Source organism: Elephas maximus, chromosome 2 (genome assembly GCF_024166365.1).
Source record: "Elephas maximus indicus isolate mEleMax1 chromosome 2, mEleMax1 primary haplotype, whole genome shotgun sequence".
Classification (NCBI taxonomy): Eukaryota; Metazoa; Chordata; class Mammalia; order Proboscidea; family Elephantidae; genus Elephas; species Elephas maximus.
This window is the reverse complement of record NC_064820.1, coordinates 52,306,893-52,325,819: the sequence shown is the minus strand read 5'-3', so window position 1 is coordinate 52,325,819 and position 18,927 is coordinate 52,306,893. Positions and strand designations below refer to the sequence as shown.

Genomic DNA, 18,927 nt, shown 5'->3' with positions numbered 1-18,927 from the left:
TTTCTCCCAATTTTAACATAAAAAGTGAAAACTTTTTTTTTATGTTATGTTGAGAAAATAATGTTATAAAAGGCAGTTAGTAATCATAGCCATATTCAAAATTAAATCTGATATTTTAAAGAAAGAATTGTTTGGGAAAATAGTGGCAGTATATTTAAAGTAGTTGTTTAATGAAGTCGTGATAAAAAGTATAAAATTATGTATATTCTCATTTCAAATATATACTGGAATTTTTTCAATTCTTTTCAGCCTCAGACCAAAATGAGCTTTCTTGTTCCAAACTAAAGACATTAAACATAAAGATTTTGAGTCTTCTTAAGCTACCATCTGTTCTAGAATTCATGGCTGACCTTACTGATATTCTTAGAGATAATTTGCAGTACCAAATTTATTAGAGTACCATATTTAATTATGGAAACTTTGGTGGCATAGTGGTTCAGAGTTCGACTGCTAACCAAAACATTAGCAGTTCAAATCCACCAGGCGCTCCTTGGAAACCCTGTGGGGCAGTTCTGCTCTATCCTGTAGGGTCATTATGAATTGGAATCGACTCGAAGGCAACGGGTTAGGTTTTTGGTTGGTTTTTTTTTTTTTTATATTTAATTACCGTTAATTCTAAACTGTGATTAGTAATTTAACATATAAAGTATTACAAAGTACCTCCAAAGAGTCTTTACAAGGCAGTTTTTAAAGGTAGATCTTCAGACCTTGTAGTTCTCTGTTGTTTCCATTTATAGTTTCTGTGTTGCATTTAGCTTTTTTACTAGATAAATGAACATATGGGCATTCTTGAATTTTATTTGTATAATGCTTGATATCAAATACTTTTCATCAGAATCCTATCATCATAATGACTTTGTTTAGGAATGTATTAGTTTTAGTTAGTGTTAAATTTAAATCCATTAAAGAATTACACTTTTTACAAAACCATTTCTTTGTTCTTTTACTAATATATCTGATCAAAAGTCAGTTTATATATATATATATATATGGAAACCCTGGTGGTGTAGTGGTTAAGCGCTATGACTGCTAACCCAAAAGTCGGCAGTTCAGATATGCTAGGTGCTCCTTGGAAACTCTGTGGGGCAGTTCTGCTCTGTCCTGTAGGGTCGCTATGAGTCGGAATCGACTGGACGGCAACGGGTTTGGTTTTTTGATATATACACGCCAAACCAGAAAACCAAATGCATTGCCGTCGAGTCGATTCCGACTCATAGCGACCCTATAGGACAGAGTAGAATTGCCCCATAGAGTTTCCACACACACACACATATATATGTATATATAATATCCCACATATATATACACACATACATATACTGTATTTTTATGAAAATAACACATGCCTTCTACATTTGTTTACCAACCGTACCCTCCCCCTGTGAGGTATTCTCATAAGAACCTCTATAAGGGCACTTGGCAAACAACTGTAGATGGCACATGTTATTTGTGTAAAAATACAGTATATATACGTATGTATTTATTTATAGTGGGGGGAATAATGGGCTGATTATTGTTTGTGTCTTAAAATATTTTTTTTGTTTGTTTTAGGTTTTACTGGGATTTAATAATGCTCATAATGATGGTTGGAAATCTGGTCATTATACCAGTTGGAATCACGTTCTTCACAGAGCAAACAACGACACCGTGGATTATTTTCAATGTGGCATCAGATACTGTTTTCCTGTTGGACCTGATCATGAATTTTAGGACTGGGACTGTCAATGAAGACAGTTCTGAAATCATCCTGGACCCTAAAGTGATCAAGATGAATTATTTAAAAAGCTGGTTTGTGGTTGACTTCATCTCATCAATCCCAGTGGATTATATCTTTCTCATAGTAGAAAAAGGAATGGATTCAGAAGTTTACAAGACAGCCAGAGCACTTCGCATTGTGAGGTTTACAAAAATTCTGAGTCTCTTGCGTTTATTACGACTTTCAAGGTTAATTAGATATATACATCAGTGGGAAGAGGTAAGACACATCTTTTACCTTTTTTAAAGACAGTGTATAATGAGATTTTTAAGTATGACTGTTGCAAAATAAACAACTGTGCTATGTGTAATGAATTTTATGAAATTCAGGTAGAATGTTTTATCAATCTTTTTGGTAAATAAGGGATATATTAGAAACTTCAAATTATACAGTCAAATACAGAGTTGAATCAGCTGAAAAAATTGTTATTATAAAACAATCATTTTATGTCAATTTAGTCTTCCTTTTTATAACAAATCCACCTTAAGCAACACATTTTTACCTTAATCTATGCACCCTCCAGATTGGGAGACCATTTTGCTCTAATGTGAATACATCAGGTACCACCTGTGACAATGATGTGTGGGGGTCTGATTGCTAATCCAGTTTGTATAATTAGCTCTATGACATAATGTGGTATATGTGTTTCCCCTGATAGTGAAATGTTAGAGAATTTAAGTTTGAGTAATACAGATTGTGTTTTTTTGAGGAGTGTTTCAAGTTGTATAGGTAAAATATTTGACTTATATATAATATTTTTGCTCATTGTTACACTTTGCTGATAATTATTTATTATGGTTTCTCCCTATTATTTAATTTCATAATGCTGAAAAACATAATATGCAGGATGGAAATTATTATATAGAACACTCAAATAATATAGTGAATAGACAAGTGAAAACGGCCAGTAAGGCCCATATTTTGCTGAATATGTCATCTGTTATTCTCAGGCAGTAGGTGGAGTCTAAAACGGTTTAGCCAATGTGAGTTTCCAAAGATTAGAGTTATTCTGTCAGTTACATGTACCAAGTAAAGGAGTTTATGTCCCTAATTCCACAGTCTGCATATAAACCTTTGAAACTTCCTTTTCCTTTAAGTCTACATTTTTGTAATATTTATAACCTGAATTTTATTGTCTGAGTAAAAATGAAGGTCAAAAAAGTTTCCAGAGTGCCTAACTAGCAAAAGCTGTATACTAGCTGTAGAACAATTATTGCTTTACTCACTAGGGAAATGCTTCTATCTTTTTAGTTTTTTAGGTGAATTATGCTTTTGGATTTAGGTTTAAACAAGTCGTAAAATGGAACTTCTGTGAACATTAGCTCTTTGCTTTCTGGGAGGCTGTAGCAGTGTTTTGTGTGTGCTTGTTAATGACAATTTGGTTCACAGGATTTCAGGAAATGACATGCAATAATAAAACTGCATAATACACTGCTGAAAAGACATAAAAATGGATGATTCTTAAAATATGGGTGTGGAATATATTTAAAATTAAATCAGTACATTTGAGAAATTGACATTATCTTGTAATTTGTCTCTATACTGCACATTCCATCTAAAATGTAAAAAATGTTCTAGTCTCAAAACTTTATTTTAGCAATTTGAGATTAATGCCAAACCAAGAATAAAAAAAAAATAATAATTATTGATAATTTTAACTTTATTTTAGCAATTTGAGATTAATGCCAAACCAAGAATAAAAAAAATAATAATTATTGATAATTATAGCTAATATTTATTGAGGGTTTATTATACATCAAGTTTAATTTTTTTGCATGGATTAACTCATTGAATCTTCATAACAACTCAATGATGTAGGCACAATTATTATCTATTATCATGTTACAGAGGAGGGCAATGATGCCAGAGCCAGTGCTCTTAACCATGAAACTGTATAGCCTCTCACTGTAATACATATGTTTTAAATTAGAAATAGCTTAACATTCCACTATTTTATAGCTCAGAGTTGAAATCGTATAAATGTTGGTCTATATAAGATAACAGAATCAAATATTTCCCTGTTAAAACATGGTCAGACAAAATATTTTAATGAATAGCCTGGGAGAAGAAAAGTCACTGCTACAAATACCCAGTCAATTAATAATACAGTAGGCAATGTGACTGTTTTCCATGTTTTGTATTTTTAACCCAGTTACCCTAGAGAATGACAGCAGGTTGAACAGATGGTGTCCTATCAGATAAAATGGCAGGCCAGGCGGTCATAGAAGAGGACACTGCTTAAAACCAACGTCATCTGGTTCCTGGCAGTGGTCAGAGGTATCTAGACTCTAGATCTGTGTAACATGATGGTGTTTCAAAGATGCCATGGTATAATTCACTGTCATCATTATTGTGAAATGCAATTTAATATGCACTTACAGATATGTGGTAACCAAACACATTCAGGCCAGAGTTGTGAGTTGGCAAGGTCGTTCTTATAAATAAATGACCTTGATAGTAAATGAATCGTAAGCTCAGTTAGGTGAAGAATATGTCATTGATTATATGATACCCCCATATAGTATTATATAGATCATGGATATTTAATGTCTGTCAGTAATACCGTTAAACAGGCAAGAATCAGAGTAATAACTAATTCAGAATCTAATACCAATTCATTATTTGAAGCCACCTACATGATTCAGACCATAATCACAAAGAAACTTGAATGGTTCCAAACTGGCAAATACCTACCTGATTTTTATAAATGCCACCAGGATGTGTTTACAAGTAGAAAATACAACAAAGAAATCAGAAGAAGTAGCTCTGTGAGCATTTGGAATAAGACTGCAGAGGAAGATGTGAGTTCACCCACATGTCTTCGAGTTCTGAGTGTTTTAGTACCAAGCTGGCTAATGCTAAATTCAGCAAATTTGGGGAAGTAATGTGTGAAGCCTGGAAGCTGCCATCCTTAGAAATGAATCATGCCCAAGGAAAGCACTACTTTCTATAGGAAACTGTGCTTTCATCTTCAATGGTACATTTTGTTTGCTTTTTTTTTTTTGCTCTGAATTAGTTCAACTGAAAAACAACAAGAAGCCCCAAAGCCAGAAAAATTAGAGAAATATTATGAGTGAAACACAGAAATGTTAAATTTAGTCTTTATATTATTATCATTACTAAAGTTGAATGTAATGGCTAAGGCAGTGGGGAGACAGCTGATCTGGGTAACTCATTTATGAAATTTATGGTGTTAAAAAGTCAGAAGTGAAGTTGTTTTCACTAGGCAATTTTAAAATCAGTGGTTTAGAATGCAAAAATAGTATTCTCTGATACTATACTGAAGCTTTATATGTATATATATATGTATATATGCACACATACGTATTTCCAGTGAAGTGAAAATCTGAGGCATTTTATAGATAATTCAGGCTAGAAAATAACTTTTTCTCTAATCTCTAGATAAATTAGGTGAATCTTTCTCACTCTTGTCTTTGATTTAAAAAAAAAAAATCATTCCTTTAATTCAGCATTCTGGTGGTGGTTTTTCAAATAAAGACAGTCATCCAACACAGATTGCTGTTTTGTAACCCATCATAAGGGGAGTCAATTTTGTATGAAGAGACATATGGTGAGGAAATCTCCGGAAATTAAATGGGCTAGATTAACAATTTAAAACAATCACTAGCATCTGAAAAGATGAAGAGTAGATTAAGAGCTTAGTCGATGGGAGATTATTCAGTTTGCGAAGGTAGACTTCTAGGAAATCCTTATGGTCCAGCTGCTGATACTAATGATTTATCATAGGCAGATAACCCTTGGTGAATTTTGTAGAGATTAAGCAAACAGTAACTGAAAAGAAAAATACTACCCTGTAATGGCTATCATTTACCTATTTGTAGGATTCAATGTCATAAAGTGTAGATTCTTATGACCAATTTAAAAAAAAAAAAAAACACTCTAGGAAATGCACGGTGGTATCACAAATATGGCTTTGGAATACCTAACCATGATATATTATTTTTCTTCATTTTCTAGCCCCTCACTCTCCCTTGTATATATTTTGAACATATCCCAATTACCTAAATACATTATGAATCAGAAAAGAGGACTTAGGTTTCTGAGCTTACACGCCTATAGCTACTTCACATGAATAATGAGCCTTGAACATTGCAATACTGTGCTAGCAATCTATATTAGATTTTTATTTTGGCTTAGAGAGAGATTTATATACAAATTATGTCTACCAGCAGAGCACTAATAAGGAAAGCTATCCACAGAGAGCAAACACAGACTGTAATTTCTCTCTTTTTAATTTTGTCATTCTAACAGGTTTAGATAAGAGGCTAACTCTTGCTATAAATTGTCTGTCTATAGCATACAATACATATTATAACTACTTTAATGTTTTAAAAAAGGCATGGAATTCTAAGACTTACCATAAGCAAACACCAGTGTTTCCCTAAACTTGCTCTGTACTAGAACTTAGAGAGGCTCTGTGCTGCTTATCACATCAAATCTGTCCTTCTTTGCTATGCCTTCAAGGCTCTCCAGCAAACTGTTTCCCAATCTCACCATTGTCACTTCATATTTGTGCCCAACAACTCTTTCTGTTGTTCCTTAGTTTTACAGTATTTCTTGCAGAGAATATTTATTTCTGCTTCTGTAATTTTGAATGTGTCAAACCTCAGAATCGGAAACTCCTTTCTTTTTCTATCACTCCCTTAAAAATCAACCACAAACTTATCTCCAGAAAGTGGTCTACGTTGTCTTACTCTGCTGTAATAGTCAGTACCTTTACATTTTAAAGTTCTACTTGCTCTGCATGCATTTGTTCATGTCAGTAGTTTGGCCACTCATGCTTAATTACATGTATTTTGTTTTTCTCTTGTTGGACATAAATGTTTACAGGGAAGAGTCTGTGTCAACTTTTGCCTTTGACTCTCCTTGTACACTAATACAGAGCTCTGTATAATCAGGGCATCCCTGTCCACTAAATGCATGGAAATCCTGCATGTTCTAAATCGGTTACATAATTACAAGGCAATACCCATTCTTTACTCACAGGTGTTTTGCTGAGTAGCCTCTATGTGCACATGCTGCACATGAGAACACAAAGCAGATTCCTGTTGTGTAGCAAAAGCAGACATGTAAGCAGACATTCACAGATGGTGTGGTAAGCGGTGGCATGAAAGAGGGAGTGGACAATGCAGCTTTTGCACGAGAAGAGGGTTTTAACTGTGTTTTGAAGTTGGAGTCTCGATTACCAAGTTGAACAAAATGGACCTGGTAGAAGGGTGCATTCCAGTAAGATGTGGAGGTACAAAGCAGCCTTAGCAGAATAGCTCTGTGTCTCTAGAGCACAGTCGTGAAGTGAGTGAATTTGGGGGTATAGACAGGAATTTGTTATTATAATAGACTCACAAAATATAGTGTTTTGGGGGCATTTTAGGCAGGAGATTTAGATGTTAAGAGTGTTGCAGAGTTAAAGAGATTGGAGGGCACTGAGAATATAGAGATAATAATAACTGTTAGGAGATAAGTTTATCTCTTACTGGGATGTATATACAACTAGTGGCAAGCAGGATTTTTTTGAAGATATCTAAAAGATTTATCTTTGCTAAGTACTCTTGCCCTTAAAATGTTTGTATCAGTTTATAAAATATGATAAAACTTTCTATGAAGGCTCTTTTGTAATGTTTTACAATTAAATATCAATTTTATTGAAGGTGTTTAGATCTTTCTGGTGGTGTGAAATGGATCCTAAACTAGGAATTGCTATATATGTTATTTATTCCAACTCTGCCTTTTATTTTCTACATCATCTAGGGAGAAACATTTAAAGTGACTTATTGCTATGAGTCAGAATTGACTCGATGGCACTGGGTTTTTTTTTTTTTTTTTTGTATTTGTATCTACATACTTACTTAATAGGTTAGTTGTGAAGCTCAAATGAAATAAGGCATATGGAATTTATTTGAAATATATAATTTGCTGTACACCCATAATATTTATAAATATGCTATTCATGATGATACCTTTCTCAGATTAGTATGCTTATTGACACCAACATCATTACATGTTTGTGTGTTGCCTAATATTTCCTGCAGGCAAATATTGATTCTGCTCAAGACCACTAGGTGTCCTCTATTGGTTATGTTACTTCAGGAATACTATATTCTAAAATGCCAATACAGTCTTTTATTTATTTACACCCTCTTAGAATTTTTTTTTTTTTTTTTTTAGAATTACCTAATTGGTTGGCTATCTATTTCTACATAAAGTACAGGATTGTGGATCTTCATATATGTAAAAGTTATTTCTCTTTCCTTATAATTCCTTCTCAGGTTAAACTAAGAGTTTGTTATGTTCTTTCTCTAAATAATTATTTTTGTTCTGAGTGTATTGTTTTAAGTATCATACTATGTATTTGTGAAGCTGATATTATAACAGATGTCCTGAAGTTCTAAGATACAATGTGACAAGTCCTGTTTGGATATGAGATGTTGTTAAGCCAAGACAGTTAAGATGCATGTGTGTATGTGTGTTATGGTAAGAGTTATAATTTTATGAATGCTGTGTGATAAGTGCATTGCACTAGATCAGTATAAATGTGAAGCTTTTGATAAGGAAATACTGCAAGATAAGATCCAATTTGAAATATTCTGGTCTCATACCTTAGAACAAAAATATTAAGCATTCTTAATGCCCTGTCTTTGTTAATCCATGACCTTTCCTTGCATATTTTTATACTTTCACAGCTATGTTGATAATAGACTCATCTACAGTTTAAAATGTATGTACCCCATGTCTTAATGTATACATGATTGTATGACATCTCTACAAAGATATCTCATGGGCTCTTCAAGCTCATATGTCTATCTTCCCTTCAAGTCTCCTCCTTCCTTGTGTTTCCTGTTGCTCAAGTCAGAAGTCTGAGAGATACATTGTCTCCTTTTCTTTCAGTTTCCACAACTGAGAACAACCAAGTCCCACTGAGTCTACTTTTTGCATATGGTTTGAAGCCTGTATCACTCCTTAACTCCATCCTCTGTATTATTATCCTAGTCCAAGCCGATGTCAGTCATCTCTCATATGGATGAATTTCTACAATAAACTTATAATTAAACCGAGAAAACCAAACTGGTTGCTGTTGAGTTGATTCAACCTTGCTTGTCTCCCCATCCAAAGTGACATTTCTGAAGAGTAAATATTACCATGCCACCCACCCTCTTAACATATTTCTATTAGCAGCATATTGTCATTACCATTGGAATAAAATCTAAAATTCAAGTCCCTTTGAAATCTGCTCCTGGCCAAATTGTCTCACCTCAGCCGGGCAAACTTCTCTTGTTATTTTTAAGCGCAGAGCTTCTTTCTGTTTCTCTAATATACTGTTTAGAGGCACGAGTTGCTCATTTCTCCTAGAACTTTCTTCCTTTCACCAACCCCAGCTTATCCATCACTTCCTCAGGGTGGAATTAACTAGCTATCAAAGTTTTTTTTTAGTTAGTTCCATCTGTGATATGCTGGCATAGAATCATGTGCTTTTGTTTTGTAACATTCATTGTTTTTGTAATTTTTCTTAAACTATGCATTTCCAACAATATTATATGCATTTCCAACAATATATTAAATTCCAGAAGGGCAGAGACTGTATAGCTTTTCAGTATCTTCATCTTCAAGCATTAAAAAAAAAAAAAAAAAAATCTGAACTAATTGTGGTTGAGTCAAGTAGGACTGTGCCATTGGATTTCCAAGGAGCTGCTGATGGATTTGAACTGTCGACCTTTTGGTAAGCAGCTGAACACTTAATCACTGTGCCACCAGAGCTCTAGCTCCTAACATAGTGTCTAGAAAACAATGAGGCACAAGGATTCTTGCTGAATGAATTAAATAATACCCTCAAGGGATTTTCAATTCAACAGGAAAACAGCAACAAAAAATGTTTTCGAGTCTGAGTAGAACTGTGCTCCATAGGGTCTTCTGGGGCTGATTTTTCAGGAGTAGATCACCAAGTCTTTCTTTCAAGGTACCTCTGGGTGGACTGCAACCTCCAGTCTTTAAATTAGCAGCTGAGAGTGTTAGCCTGTCAGCTGTTTGCAGCAGCGAGGACTTCTCAGTAAGAAAAGCAGTCAAATAGAAAAACAAAACAACAGAGTGTCTTGAATCCAGGATTAGAAATATTTATGGTATGTACAATAAAGAGACATTGTGTTATGAGTTTGTGGTAGAGAGTAGAAGAGAAGTTTTAGGGAAGGCATCCTAAATGTGGCAATTTTTAAAATTAAACTTGAGTGTATATGTCCTTCCAAGTTGATAACCCTTGGAAATTTTCCAAGGGAATTTAGAAATCATGGACAAAACCAATGAAACTCTTCATTGATAGAATGTGGATAATGATAATTTTCTGTCCAATTTAATAGAATTGTTTAAAGGCTCAAAGGAGATGGTATTGTGAATGCATTTTGTATGTTCCATAAATTATGAAGTACATAGAATGTAAATTATTATTATTATAAAAGTTTCTGCTAGTTTAAAATGCAGAAATCTCAAAAAAAGAGCTCAACTCTTGGCCTTTTATTGTGTTCACTGTCCTTTTAAATATTGCTTTTATACATTTCTTGTTCCCAAAGTACACAAAGTGGAGAATTAAAGCAACAAAGGAATCAGGCTAACTTAGAACAAAATGCTTTCAAATCTTACATTTATCCAAAGTTTCTGGATAAATGCTTCCATTTTTTATTGTGCACGCAGTTATAGTATACATTTTTAAAAAAAAAACTAGTGCCATCAAGTTTTTTTTTTTTTTTTTATAATTATGGCTGCTGGAAATTTGGAGTCATCTATGTGCTATTAGAGTGCCAAATGAGAATGTCATTGGTGCGTGAATATTTGAGATATAACTTGTTATTTGATTCTGGTTTAAATAGAAGTCTAGTTCAACTTGCAGAGTGTTCCGTAATAAATATATGTTACTTTAATTATCCGAGTAATTATCTCAATCTAATGGGTGACTTTGGTTTGTCTGTACACCATGCACCTGTCTAAAAACAAGAAGGGTGTAATGATACATGATATAGATCAGAAAATAGTACAGGGGCCCCCAAGAAAGTCTTATTGTTACAAATAATGTAGTAATGTTGTTACAAAATAATCAATTTTTTTCTTATAATGAGATGCTGTTCAACTCATCTCCAAAGGAACTACTGGATGTACTTATCTAATAATAAAGGAAAAATGTGTGCTCTTTTATTTTCAGTTTCTAGTAAATTGATCCTTCACTTTAATTTGATACTACATCAAAGATGTTTTGCTAATTTGAAATATTTTAGAAAACAAAATATCGAATGTACTTTATCAATAGTAATAGTTGATTCAGATTTAATTGGGCAAAGCATAATAGTTGAAATATATCAGAAATTATTACAGAAAGTGATTTTTATAATTATAACTGTGTTATGAAAGCTCAAGAATAAATAAAATTAGAACGCTTCGATTGCCCTGGATGGTGGCTGAGAAAACCCTGCTTTGACTTCTCTGTTTTGCTGATGTAGGCACTTTAGGTTTCGTGTTAGAGGAGTCATGTCTTAGCGTGAAAAGGAAATACATTTGGTTGGTTATATAATTCTGGTGGCTATTTTGAGTTGTCTGCCATTTAGGCCCTTTTTTTTCCCCCCCCGGGAGCTGAAATCTTTTTCTTATTACATTTTAAAGTGAAAGTAGACAATGAGTATGGATTCTGGATACTTGTCATAGGACTCCAGATGATTTAAATCAGATGTGAAGTCAGAGAATGGTGCTTCTTAAGAGATAATCTTATCCAAATTAACCCATTGCTGTCTAGTTGAATTCCAACTCATAAGGACCCTATAGGACAGAGTATAACTGCCCCACAGGGTTTCCAAGGCTGTAATCTTTATGGGAGCAGACTGCCACATCCATCTCCCACAGAGTGGCTGGTGTACCCAAACTGCTGACCTTTCGGTTTGCAGCAGAGGGCTTAACCACTGCACCACCAGGGCTCCTTTATCCGAGTTAGGAGTAGTGGAATCAGAAGGAGTTTCCAGATGAGGTTGCTCCTGGGTGGGAATATGTGCAGTAATATAAATTTCTCAATATACTACTTTTGTTTTTGTGCTTTTGTTGTTACTGCTGCTGCTGTTGTGGAGACGTGACTTGGGTGAACATCAAAAATAAAGGAAATTCAGAAAAACTGAAATCAAAGTTGGAAGTACTTTCAGCAAGTTATTTCCAGATACTTTTGGGTTTTACTTGGCTTATATGGTTGTCTTAATAATCGTGAGGGAAAATACCTATGAAAATGCTTTGTGAACTCTAAAGAACATATTAATGTAAGATATAATAAGCCAGTCAAATTATTTAACTGATTCTTTCACGGAACCTCTAAGAGAATAAAATTCCCTCCTTTCTCAAACCAGGGCTTTGAACCAGTTCAAAGCAGTTCAGTCATGGCCAAGAGAAACAAGGGCAGTTTACGTGTTGCATACCAACCAAATCTGTTGCGCATCAGCTCTTGACCTGAGTAGGAAACAGGCAGCAGCGCCCTACTCAGAGATGGCAGCCAACGGCGCAGCTCTGAATGTGTCACGCCCCATAGTCCTGCGAATAATCCAGTCTCCTGCATTAAACCAAATAAAACCTAACCATTTGCTGTGGAGTCGATTCCGACTCATAGCAACCCTACAAGACCGTGTAGAACTGCCCCACAGAGTTTCCAAGGAGCACCTGGTGAACTCGAACTGCTGACCTTTTGGTTAGCAGGTGTAGCACTTAACCATTATACCACCAGGATTTCCTCTCCTGGAAATCTCCTGATGTGGGAAATTAAATTATTGGTAAGACTGTAGAGAGCAGCACCCATTCAAAGCTGTGTAGTCGGGTGCCATCTTTGAGGGGGGCACCACTGCTTGTTTCCTCCTCAGGTCAAAAGCCCAGGCACAAGAGATTTGGTTGCTAAGCAATTTGTAAGCTGCCCTTGTTGCCTCAGACATGACTGAACCTCTTCGAATAGGTTCGAAGCCCTGCCTCAAACATATTCTAGATAATACTTAGGAGTAGAGAGTATTTTTTTTTCTTCACTTTTTACAAAAGAATTTTGATCGTGGCGGTACATGCTTTGAAATTTACAATCTAGGAGCCATAACTTCCCAACAGTGCTTATTAGTAATGTTTGGGAACTCAAATAACTTTTTTGGGATGACAGTGCTTAGTTTGGCAAGCAGTTTTCCATTGTGTAAAAACATTCATCTCCGTGTTACTGGGGAGAAGAATCGATGTCCAGAATGTTGTTGCTATTAGTGCTGTTGAGTTGGTTCTGACTCATAGTGATCCTGTGTACAACAGAAGGAAACACTGCCTGTTCCTAAAGCAACCTCACAATTGTTGCTATGCTTGAACCCTTTGTTGCAGCCACGGTGTCAATCTATCTCGTTGAGGGTCTTCCTATTTGTCACTGACCCTCTACTTTACCAAGCATGATGTCCTTCTCCAGGGACTGATCCCTCCTGATAACATGTCCAAAGTATGTGAGACATAGTCTCAACATCCTTGCTTCTAAGAAGCATTCTGGTTGTACTTCTGACAAGACAGATTTGTTCGTTCTTTTGGCAGTCCATGGTATATTCATATTCTTCTCCAACACCACAATTCCAAGGCGTCAATTCTTCTTTGGTCTTCCTTATCTTCTGTCTAGCTTTCACATGCATATGAGGTAATTGAAAACACCGTGGCTTGGTGGCTTGGGTCAGGCGTACCATAGTCCTCAAGGTGACATCCTTGCTTTTCAACACTTTAAGGAAGTCTTTTGCAATGCATCGTTTTGATTTCTTGGCTACTGCTTCCGTGGGTTTGATTGTGGATCCAAGTAAAATAAAATCTTTGACAACTTCAGTATTTTCTCCATTTATCATGATGTTGCTAGTTGATCACTTGTGAAGACAAAAAATATCCAGTCGTGAGGACAAAAGATGTCTGAATAATTTCTTTCGGTTGATTGACAATGACTCACATTTGAGTTCACGGAATAGCATTGTACAGCTACAAGATGCTTCTTCATTTTGATCTAATCTGAAATTCATAGAAGTGGTGTTTAGATAGTCCTTAATTTATGGAGGATTACTCCATCCCGCAACCCCAGCATATGTTCTTTGTAAAAGCAAAACAACTTTGTAATGAAAATAATTACAAAAAAGGTTAGTAAAATTTGTTTGGAAAATGTTATTGAACTTGTTGGTTTATATTTAAGTTCAGATTAAAATTGATTTTAGAATACTATGAGAACAAATGTATTTTCCAGAACTAATCACTTTTCTGACTTGCAAAGCTAGATTATGAGTAGCGAATGCTAGATGTTCTGACTGGTGTACTGCTCTTGGTCAATTCTTGTAATGTCTGTTTTATTGACTAAAATTTCACCATTGGGCAATGATTCCTTTATGTGCAAGGCTTTTTCATCTTTAAGAGGATCCTATTAAACTTCAAACACACCTGAAACCATTACCAAATAACATCTTAGCCGGGTATTGGTTGACTGGTCGCTGAGAGTTAATTGTTTATACAAAAATGATAGGTGCATGAATATGAGTGTCATGACTTTAGTGAGTGAGAGAGTATACATTTGTGTGAGAAAGGAGATATATCTGTATGTAGGAAGTTTCTGTGGGATGGCAGAATAGACAGAAGGTCACCAGCATACAAAAAAAAAAAAAATATTTCACAGTTTTGTTAAGCCATTCTCTGCTGCCAAATTACCAGTATTACCAGTATTTGTCTAATGTAGAAGATAGATGTTTTACTGTCTCTGTTATTGCTGGGAATTTTACCAACTGAATCATTTAGTTGAATCATTACTTCAGATGTTCCAAAAGTCTCCAATGTCTCGAAATTGGAAGATGACTCTGTGGCTTCAGGTGAAAAACTTTCCAGTTAACACACCCACCCAATGTGGTAGCAAAATGCTGCTTTTTGGAAATAATTCAGTTTAATAGCACATTTCTTAAATGTATGATTTTATGCATCCAGCCAAACATTGTGAATGTATTATATGCTAGCTATATTAAAAAAAAAATAAGAGATTAGGTGTGCAAATGCTTTTCTGACTCCTTGTGCAAATTTCTCATCTTTATGCTATTATTGGATATAATATGAGTCAGAGGCTGACTCAACCGCAGCTAACAACGACAACATTTAATCAATTATTTAATATATATTTATTGGCTTTCTACTAGAAACTGAGAACTGTGCTATGCTATGGGAATACAAACATGAATAATTAGCAGCCACTGCTCAAAGGAAATTTATAATCTAGTGGAAGAGTTAGAAAAGGAAATCAATAATTATTACAGGTATGAGTGCAAATTCCTATCTGCTGGACGTTGTTGACGGGAAGATTTCAAGAATGATTCTAAGGCAACATCTCATTACCATCGTAATGAGTCCCACAGTAAATTTATAAAGTCCACTAAGGCAGCGAGAGTGGAGAGTGGTGGTGTCAGGGCCAGGGAATTACTATCTCTTTATTAGTCAGTTGTGACAAAAAGTTGTTAAATACCATGCTTTAATAAGACTTGAGATTTGTTTAGTTTTACAAACAGAAAAGACAATTTAATATTAATACTGTCTTTAGATTGCAAAATGACTTCCTTATATGAGGATAAGAAACATTTTCATTTGCATTCAAATCATACAAATTTATGCAAAATCTTTGTGTTGAATTATTTTTGAAGAAAGTACAATGTGTTTTAGTTTTACAGTCTTAGAAACCCTGTATTTAGTCAGATAATTTAGCTAAAAAGAACTTAGTTTCTCTCCTTCTCCTCTCTCTCCCTGTATTATAAATGTTCTTACACAAGACTTCTAACTAGAAATTATGTTATCACAGTTACTAGAGAAATGATTAGAAATGTCTAACAGATATCCAGAAACTGATGGGCCTTCAGACCTGTGTGACCAAAACCAAACTTATGTTGTTATGTAGATATGAAAACACCAGCCCCATCAAAAATTCTTCATTATTCACAATAACGTATTATTAATTTTCCGTGTGCCTCCAACCTTCCATTTCTGCATGGGGTCACTTGTGACATCTTTTGCTATTTATTGCTGCAGCTACAGCCAAAAGAATCCATGTATTCATAGATGCTACCTGCAAAAACAATTCAATCTTCTCACAAAAAACTGTTCTCAAATATTCTTTCAAAAGTAATACTGTTTATTGATGTTTTTATTGTTGATGTTATTGTTGTTAAAAGAAGCAGCAGGCAGTATCTCAGGCTAGATAAGAGGTCAAAGGTTTCTGGCTATAATTTTAGCTCTCAGGAAATCATCTCATCTCTCTGTGTCCTGAGAAAATCAATTCTATGAATTTCATTCATCGCCTTTGCTTTTATGGAAGCAGTGTTTTCCTTTGTTCCCCATCAGTTAGATTTCACTTCAGAAGACTTGATAACAGTGTCTCAAAATGTCTATTAGTCATTTTTTTACAACTGTGAGAAAAACAAAGATGTTCTGTTATCAGATCACGCATATACACACACATACCCCACACACCCTATTGAGCCTTAGTGTAGGGCCAAGGAAATTTCAGGGACTCAGGATTCTAAATATTCCATTGTTCCTTGAACTAGGGGATGGAGTACTGGGGTGAAAACCAGTGTGATCTACTCCTTAATTGGAGAACCACTGATTTTGCCTATTCACTAGTTGCTAAATCATTTCATTCTAGCCTTTGTATGTGTGTGTACATATATATATGTGTGTGTGTGTATATATATGTATAAAACAATTGTATGAAAAAGTAATTAATGGAATGTTTAAATTCAAGATAGAACACTTCTAAATTGGAAAAATATTCAATTTGTAAGACCAAATATATCACATTAATTATTTTTTTCTTGCATCTTATAAAAGCCTCTGGATGATAATTTATTTTATTCAACTGTCTTGTATGACAAGGCAGTAAATGCTTCAAGCAAAAGAAAATGTTAAATGTGATATAATTTTATTATAGTTATTTTATAAACATTTTTCCAGATTATGCTATTAAAATTTTCCTAAAGAAAAATTTTAAATATTTTTTCCAAAGATAACAATTAAGATAGTTTCCTCATAGCTCTGTCATACATAGCCTGTTATCATTACAGAACTGGGGCTGCAAAGCAAAATCAAGATGTCATAGAATTTGGGAGCGGGTTTAAGCATTTCTCTCTTGCTTTAATCATTTTTAGAAATTATGTTCAACATTTCCCAGTGTGTGGTCTGTGAGTTCTTAATGGTTTTATGGAGACAAAATTTTAACTTGTTTTCTTTTTTTCAAGGTTGAGAATGTTATCACTCAGGTAAGATATTTTAGTGGTGCCTCATAGCAAAGGTCTATACATTGCCCATGCTATGTATCCATCACAGGTGAGCTAACAGTCCTATTTCTCGTCTCCTTACACCCAAACCAAGGCTGACTATGCAGATTCCATTATGAACATTGCCAATCACTTTGGCAGGGAGATAGAAATCTCTGCAGGATCCTAACTAGCAATTAAGTCATTTGGCCTAGAAATGATTCATGTCACTTCTTATAATTCATTGGCCAAAATATGACACATGGCCTCACCCAGTTACAAGGTCAAGAAGTGAAACCCTACCATGTGCCTGGGTGGCAGAGACCTGGAGATACTTGCTTAATAGCATACTTCAGCAGTTGGAAGACTTGAAAGATAAAGATGGGAATGAGTTCAGAATGGATCACTAAGTCTATCTGGCATGAACTTCCACTAATATTGGATGCATACAAAATAAAATCACTGACCTGGTTGATATGGTTGTTTTTCTCCCATGGAGGTTTTTGGCCCCAGACAACCTTTTAGCTTGCTAATGGAGTGATGACGGAGGAAATGTGCTGTTCTTTCTATTAAATAATCATTGGCCCTAAGTGTCATTCATTCACTTATTCATCATTTCTTGTTTTTATTGGATAGTGCACTCATACTATACACTATGCATATATTAAAACAATCAACAAAAACAGTTTATATTTTCAGATAACTTAACAGTCTAGTCATATGAGGAAAACAACAGGTAAAGTACAGTGTTCTGTGATCGGGAATTTCAGAGTTCTCAGTGAGGACGTGTCACCATTTTGAAGGTTAGGGAAGGTTTCCTGCAGGAAGTGATATCTGAACTGAGTTTTACAAGATGAATGGAACTTAGGAAAAAAGCAAAAGAAAAATGTTACAGCCAAGGGGATTTTTTTTTTTTTTTAATGCTAAAAGTCATATAAGAGTTTTCAAGAAACAATAGTCTATGTGGGTTGGGTAGACAGACATGAGATTAGAAAGATAAGCTAGCATCTGTAAAGTCAAATTAAAGTATATAGGCTTTACCCTAAGTACAATAAGAAGCCTTTGGAAGGTTTTAGGGAACAAGGAAATATATTTATTTGACAAGCACATAGTGCTTACTCTGGGGCCAAATGCTGTTAAACACTTAAAATGTTAATTCATTGAATCCCCATAAGGATGCTGTGATAGAGGTAGTATTGTTATTCCCCTAGACAGATGAAGAAAGTGAGGCATAGAGAAATGAATAATTTGCCAAGCTAGTAAATGACAGTGGTAGGATTCAAAGTAGGATTCAAATTCACTCATAAAGGTCGGTCCAAAATCATAGCAACTAGGTTTTGCTCTCACTCCCTGCTGTGCTGTGAAGATGTAAGCATTACTCTGAGAAAAAACATACAAATGGGTTGGAAAAGAGGCAGGGTAGATTTGAGGCATGACTCCTGCTCAGTGGCATAAGCTGTCATATAGATAAGAGATGAGATGTTAGGGTATTAATAGTGGTGCTACCATCTAGCATCCTTCCTTAGCTTAGAGAGTATTTAAGAGGCGACTGAACATGTCTTTAAGCTTCAAGGGGTACTGGCACTTACCTTGGGTGACTCAGAGCTGGCTCTTGGCTATATCAATTATAAAGCAGTCTTTATTTTACTTAATTTTTATAAGTGAAGTCAACCTTGATAGGAATTTAAATCACTCCATTAATAGAAGTACCAATTTCCAAGCTTAAAAACATCAGATTTAGTGTGAGTTTAATAATTTATTAAATGTGGATGAATATTTCCATAATTTAATTTCCTAACCTCTGCACTAAAAAGAATTACAATGCTTAGTTTTGAGATCTTTGACCACTCAAATAGAGAAAAATAAGTGTTAGGA

The 18,927-nt window shown here is 34.8% G+C and overlaps 1 protein-coding gene across 1 annotated transcript in view; it reads left to right on the top strand.

Moving 5' to 3' along the window:
* Positions 1-18,927, top strand: part of HCN1 (hyperpolarization activated cyclic nucleotide gated potassium channel 1) — a 497,080-nt gene that overhangs the window by 47,151 nt on the left and 431,002 nt on the right. The window contains exon 2 of the mRNA XM_049863474.1: positions 1,552-1,975. Within this exon, the coding sequence (XP_049719431.1) occupies positions 1,552-1,975 (424 nt within the window). The remainder of the gene's footprint in view (positions 1-1,551; positions 1,976-18,927) is intronic.